The sequence below is a fragment of the Pagrus pagrus genome (genome assembly GCF_965226575.1).
Source record: "Pagrus pagrus genome assembly, chromosome: 12".
Lineage (NCBI taxonomy): Eukaryota > Metazoa > Chordata > Actinopteri > Spariformes > Sparidae > Pagrus > Pagrus pagrus.
This window is the reverse complement of record NC_140196.1, coordinates 19,098,574-19,105,987: the sequence shown is the minus strand read 5'-3', so window position 1 is coordinate 19,105,987 and position 7,414 is coordinate 19,098,574. Positions and strand designations below refer to the sequence as shown.

At 41.6% G+C, this 7,414-nt stretch overlaps 1 protein-coding gene across 3 annotated transcripts in view; it reads left to right on the top strand.

Annotated features, from left to right (window-relative positions):
• The first annotated feature begins 1,024 nt into the window (after positions 1 to 1,024).
• mast3a (microtubule associated serine/threonine kinase 3a) overlaps positions 1,025 to 7,414 on the top strand; it is a 29,289-nt gene continuing 22,899 nt past the window's right edge. For 2 of the 3 annotated variants that reach the window (XM_084369825.1, XM_084369823.1), the window contains exon 1: positions 4,973 to 5,414. In XM_084369825.1, coding sequence (XP_084225951.1) covers positions 5,329 to 5,414 — 86 coding nt within the window. In that variant the 5' untranslated portion in view covers positions 4,973 to 5,328. Of the gene's footprint in view, positions 1,181 to 2,657; positions 2,690 to 4,972; positions 5,415 to 7,414 lie in introns of those variants that run through there. The other variant, XM_084369824.1, reaches the window with a different exon arrangement.

Here is a 7,414-nt window from a genome sequence, read left to right as displayed (position 1 = left end):
TCAGATACTTTAAGTCATATTTTAACACAATACCTTTGCTTTTATTCAAGTACAACTTAGTGATACATTTTACAACACTGGATACTTCTACAGTGAAGTGATCCGACCGATCCAAAAGGACAGAAGACAGAAAACGACACAGCGTGGCCCCTACACCAAGAAGGAGGAGAGAAACCGTGGAAATAACCTCATTATCTGGCATTACCATAGTTTTCTGCTCAAATACCACAAGTCACTTGAGACACATCTAGAAAACCCACTAAAATATCTGACTGGGTTGCTTGTTAATATTTAACTCTAGAAATGATTGATTTCCCACAGATTTCACTTCAACAGTGAACTTCACAGGATAACAATGGAGGATTCACACCCGTCTGGCTGACATAAATGGACATGTGACAGCACAGGACGAGAGAACTAACCATTGTTGTATTTGGAGGGGAGGGAAAAACACATCATGGTACCACTGGGTGAAGGATCAATCACTGCTATTCAGGCTTTGACTTCAAAGCACGATTGTTCTGCATCCCCTCCGCCTGGTGAGGTTTGATACCACCAGACAGACACTGTGTTATTTTACATGATTGCTGAGCAGCACATGTGACAACATGTGTATTGCATGTGTTTCTGGAGGGTTTAGTGGACTGATTGCAGGTTAATGATTCTAATGACTGAATGAGTTTGTCCAAATAGGCTTCAGGGATCCGCAGAGATTTTTGGGAGGACACTAAATTCACATGATCTGAGCCGGAAATGCCCTTTACACACAGTGAAAACATTTGTTTTGCATTTAACAGCTGATCACAGAATATCAATAAGAGGGTGGGGTCAACACGCCCTCTCACTTCATCACTGAGGTCGAGGTTAACTAACCACCCCACCTCACCTCACCTCACCTCACCTCCCCTCCCCCCCTCCCCATCAGGTGATCAGCCGGGGCTGAAGTAGTGACAACCTTTTCGGGGCCGGTGTCGTGCAGCTCGCCCCGGGGAGGAGGAGGAGGAGGAGGAGGAGGTAGTGGTGGTGGTGGTGGTGCATCAGCAGCAGCGAGGAGGACTCTATCCACGCTGCCGTGGAGAGGACGGAGCGCAGTATGGGCTGACTGACCGGAGATCCCTTTTTTTATTCATTGTCTTCAATGATGGACGAGCCGAACATCCTGAGACGCCGCGGTCTACAGGTACACACACACACACACACACACACACACACACACTGTGATGACAGCAGGCGATGGTGGTTGTTTCCAGGCAAACTGCATGATATGATGATGATGATGAAGATGATGAGCCATAGGCGACGATGCGATGGATTTCCTTAAGAACTGCTCCGGGTGTAACAGCTGATAAATATAACATTAACATGTTTATTAGATATTTAGCTTATTCTTTGTTCTTTGTGTGACATCGTTTGGGAATGTTTATTACATATTCTTCTTCTTCATGTCTGGTGTCCGTTCATTGAAACAGCAGCAGCATGTGTGCATCAGTTGTAGTAATTATTGTCCTAATGTAATTAATGGATGCAGAACAGATTCCTATGTGTTTATTTTGGAGCTCTCCCATGGTGCTTTGGTGGATCTGGTTGCCTTGGTGATAGGAGCACAAAAACCCCAAGGGTTGCTGCTGGATGATTGACAGAAACATGCTTTTAATCTTCTCCCCTGGTTCAATGTTTATCACCCAGGAAATGTCCAGAATGGGAATAATGAAGTGTTGCTCTTCATCTTCTCCCCCCGCTGAATCATTCATGTGTATATTTCCTGCATAAATGAAGTAGTGAGAGCAGCATTGTGGTCTATTGTGGAGCAGGTTCGTGATGAAAGAGACCAAACTGGGTGTTCCCATTCACTTACTGTAATTGGTTTCTTTTCCCTCCCGACATTAATCTGCAATTTAGATTGAAGTGTAGCCCTGTCAGTGTACTAATAATGTATATGATTAAATGATACAAAGACATAAAATAATGTTAGTCGTCACTGATTTGTTCTGATTAGTGACGAAGCTTTAAGTACAGTAATTAAAACTTATTTTCTCTGCAGAAAATCTCCTCCTTTAAGTATTTTAGTACGTTTTTATCCACCTTTTTTATAAATGTGACTGACATTAACTCTGAGATGGACTGGACTGAGGATGGGATAAGTGCAGGTAGCCTCAAAATAAATCCCCCTCCCCGTCCTTCAAATCCTGATTGGCAAAGGCAGTTTTGCAGTGGCCTGAGCTCAAACACAATTGCTATGGGCTACTGAGGATTTGCATCCTGGCCAGTAAATGACTCGAAGATCCACTTGTCGTGGAAGAAACTAGGCCATACTGCAACTAATGATATTTACAGTGCACTGAAAGGAAGATAAGTGGGTGTGATCACGAAGAGTATCATCTGAAAAACTGCTGTAACCTTATTTACATGTTATAAAGTGCCTGTTTAGTCAATGAAAAAGTCTTCACATTCCTGACTGTTTATTCTGACGAGTGTGTTTTCATATTCGAAATGAGAGCCGCCCCCTGATAGCGAAAAGATATTGATCTTCGAGGAAGCTTTCTAGCCAAACAATAAATACCCTTCTCTGATCAAACAATGAAAATGAAATGAAAAAAGTCATTTTTAAGAGTGGATATCTAATTCAATATTTTACATCTTTTTTTTTTTTTTTTTAGAAAGAACTGAGTCTTCCTCGCAGGGGAAATGTGTGAGTATCACCTGTCTTATTTCTTGCACTGTTTGTCTGTCTCTGTCTTCACTCTGCCCCCTTTTCTTCTCCTCAAACCAGCCCAGCCGGGTGCCTGTCACTTGTCAGCTTTATTGTGTATGCGTGCCATATTTCACACAAGTATACATTTACATGACCCTCCCCTGTGAGGCACGACCTTCTGAGGCTGCTTATTAGGGCTGCATGAAAGTCAGAGCAGCCTCACCGCTCAGACAGGTTTTGCAGATAGAGGGAGAGCAGAGGTGCAAAAGCATTCAAGAGTTACTGTGTGCATGTGCAATCTTTTCAGTATGTGAGAATCAATACGTTGCTGCTCCCTTATTGCTTAAAATCCATACTTATTGTGATTTAATATCTGAATCAGTTTTCGCCACTTTAGGGTTAATAATCTCATGTCTGTGTGAATCATGTGTTAAAATATATTATTGAGCAAACAAGCTGAGCCAGCTCTCACAGGTAACTGCTCAGAGGTCTTTGTTTTCGTTTTCCTGTACAGAACCCAGCAGCAATCAGCTGATGATTAATGGAAATTTTACACAGTAGTAACAGTTCATATCAATAGAGTGACACATGAGAACAGCATGAAGGAAACAGCTTGTGAATTTGCTGCTCAAACAGGAGTCAGGAGTCTAACCTGCTCAGGGATTTTTCCCTGTCTGCAGAGAAAGGTTAAGCCAGGCTAGTTTCACTTTCTGTGAGTCAAAGGAAATATCAGAATCACTGGAGATGCCGACAACAGATTACGGATGATAGGTTAAAAGTGTTGTCAGATCCTCTGTTTTTCTTCTGCCAAACGAGGTATCTGAGACAAACAACTGCAAGAGCAGCCAATATTCATCAACAGGAAGTGGCTTGTTTAACTACAAGCACAGCCATAACATAACACCCATAAAGGGTCTGGTAGAGTTCATGCAGGCGGTTCAGGAAGAAAATGGTATTGGACATCTCTAATCCAAAAAGACAATTTATTTTGAAAAAGCTTATTTTATTTCATTCGAATATTGCATTATTGATAAAGGTGGGGCTAAACACTTTCATAAGTCGTACTGGTGCCTGAAATTCAGCAATCTAATTAAAAATGAAATGTAGCCTATAACCATATTTTGATAATCATTTGTAATGTCATTAAAATGTATTTTTGGACCAAAAGTATCGCTGGTGCACCTAAATGAAAAAGTTAGAAGCACTGGTCCAACCAGTGTAAAAGTCTGGAGCTCTAGATTAAGTTGAATGGTTTTTCTAGGAATAAATCACTGGAATAATTCAATAGGGACTTCAGCTATGTTTGTGGAAATTTTTAGTAATCTAAGTGATATGATGTATCAAACTGTACAATAGCTTAGATGGGCTGGATTAATTTAATATGGTGCAAAATTAGCTGTGGGACCCTATTGAGCCCCTGCAGGTAGTAACAAACAAATTTGAAAGTAATCAAATTGCCACAAAAAAGACTGTCATTGAATCTGGGGCTTTTGGGTCCGGTGGATGTCTGTAACTCAATGTATAGTATAGCCCTGCTTTGGAAACTGTCTTCCTATCTCAGAGTACTGAAAAAGACTAGCTCTTTACTCTTGTAGGGTTACTAGAGGAGTCACAGAAATAATAATAAAGCATTTCATTAATTAATAACTAATTGTACAATAGAAATAGGCATGAATACATGTATTTACGAATTAATTTATTAATTTGTTAATACATTGACTTTATTACAAAGTAGTGTTTAAGTTCTTTGATATTTTAAAAAAGGAAATTATAAGAATAATTTACAAATGAATTATTAATTTGTCAATAAATAGTTCAAAACAAAAAGGGGTTGAAAACACCCAACATAAAGCAGTCAATAAGTACATGCAGATAAGAACATTAAGTACTTGTGGTCCTTCATATTAAATGTAAGGACAGTGGGATCCTTGGGAACATGTGCTGCACAGACCTTGAAATCCATGAAAATCACATGAGGATCTCAATGTTCCCTGATGGCAAAAATGCAACATTCAAGAGCACTCGTAAGGCCCACAACTGGAAAAATGTGGCTTCTATACGACTTCCTGTGCACTCTTTTATGTATTTTATTTAAAGAAATTAAGCTGCATGTGTGTGTATAAGTGAGCATGTTTGAATGTCGATACCACTGGAAATGCACAACTCCTCGATCTCCCTTCTGTTTTTCGCTGGGCGGTGTTGTAGTGGGAAACCTAAAATTTCCGACAGTGAATGAACGCATCATTGGTGCCTCCTCCCTACGGCGCGCGCTGACGCGGCTGCGCGGTGCGGCGTTGCTGCTGGAAAGTTTGTCTCACTCTTTATATTTTGGCGAAGATATCACTCGATGATGTCGCATCCCGCTCGGCACGGACTGTTTGGTGAATTTGGCCGGCGACAGGGAGAAGGAGCAGGGCGGACATGGCCTTAGCAGTCGCTCGCCAGCACCGAGCTGCCGTGTCGTGGGTCTGGGGTCAGTTTGTGCCGAAGCTGAATGGAGTTTCTGCCGTTGGACATTGCGTACTGGCCTAACGAGCACCAATAACACAAACTGTTCAACATGATGCTCCCACTGTAACAAGAGGGTCATTCTCATATCTGGATTGGATTTATCGGTCAGCACCACCACCACCACCATGTCTGACCAAAACTACTACTGGACCGTGTTGCCGAGCTACAAAACTAGTTTTGTGACTGGGGCCATGATGAAAAGATCAAAAAGGTAACGTTGACGAGCCTGTTATGGTGATAGACGTTGTGAATGTGCGGACAAAAGCGGTACAGTCTTGGCTAAAGTGGCGCTAAGCGAAAACGTCTGCTCGGCCTGTGGTTGTCATCAGCTCCCCGCTGAGCTGTGCCATTCACTGTCTGACAAACAGCAATTTGTTGAACGTTTATGTTGAGCTATTTGATTCGCAGCCCGTAAACGTGTCCCCTCATAATGCTCGGTAACATTATCGGCGTACAGCTCACACTGATAATGCCTCCGCGGTGTCTGTGATAGCCGACAGTACGTTACTGTATGTGTCGGTTACATCCGCCCTAGTTTTTGTTTCCGACAGAGAAACGTGGCCATTGTAGACTGTTGTGTATGTGAGCAGACTGCATTGTCTGCTACCAGCTGTCGCATACAGCGACACTCGAGTCCCAGCGCTGCTGATCGATACGCTGATGTGGTTAGTGGGACTGTAGTGTTGTACATGTGCTTTTATCTGCGGGATCAATTTAATCAGCCCTCACAGAGTACAGCAGTAAATGTGCCTTTCACGCTCTGCACGTCCTTGGCAGTCACAGTGATCTTATCATCATTTGTGTTGAGCAAAGCAGTAATATTTACATGGTGAAATGATGTGTTGTGATTCTGCCGCTGTATGTTATAGCTCCTGTCAATGCATGAACACCTTTTTATGAGTGTAGTTCTGGGAGACAGTCTATGCTGTCATCTTTTAAATTCATGTGTCAGGGTTGCAAAGGTATGAGATTTTAACTGTACAATAACTGTCTCAGACAATGTCAGGGTTTCAGGTATATGATAGCTATATTGTTGTTATTATCAGCTACATTGACCCTCAAAGGAATGAAAACAGAAGTGTTTTTATGGATGGACAAATGCTTTATGATAATTTCACAAAATATTACTTCCTGACAGGCATTCAACTTGAAAGACATCTCAAAGACATTTATTTTGAATTATTGTCCAGACTCCAAAGATACCAAGACCAATACACTATGCTAAATGATGCATATATTTGTTGAAATTAAACAAAAATATGTAGAATTTAAACATACAACATATCTTACTTAAATATTTGAGGAACTGTAGTGTGATATGTCACTCTATAGCATATGCATAGAATGTCTATTATGAAACAACACAGAATCACAAGGTCTCGTTTCATGAAAATTCAAGCAAATATTTGAGCCGTTAGGGCTGAAGTGTGTAACAGGGTAGAATTCATTACAGGAAATATGATTTACCACTGCAAACCTACATGTCTGTAGCTTTTCTCATTATTAACAGGCTGCTAATGAGATTTTGTTGAGTATCAAGCTATCCACTTTTTCCATGTAGCTTGGCAGCATGCATGAGGAACCCATTCAACAGTGTGACTTTGAATGGAGCCCAGTGAGTAAATGCAACCCCTCACCATCAGCAGACATGTGAAACATCTCAGTGGCCTACATTCATAATGCTACATGTCTGCCTGAAAGCTCCCTACAACCCACTATTGTTTGTCCCACATATGAGCTGCCTTATCACTGCCAACTGAGGATAAAGCTCTCTCGTGGTCATGGTGTGATACAGTGATGCTTTTTCATGCCTTTATATTTTTTGTCCCGGGCTCTACAGTGTGAAAAGGGTGTTTGTTTATTTATTTTCAGATAAGAGTGAAACGGTGCACTTCACAGTGGCGTTCTGTGGTTGGTGTGTCTTTGAAGCCAAAGTCATGCAGTTATTGGCTCTCCCTAATCCCTGTTGCTGTGCCATCTCATTTTAGGGTTGCGGGCCATATAGCTACAGCGTGAATCTGCCTCAGCACCGACCCAGAAACGTCAGGCTCTGTTGTTGTCTCAGCCCCTCATTATTTTAGGTCATTGCCAGAGAGAAAGAGAGATGCCATCGACTTCCTATTGATGAAACGAAAGGCTTGATGGGATTTCATCCAGGCTTTTTAGGGGATGTAAAAACAAACTTAAAAGGATCCCTGATTATATTCAAAA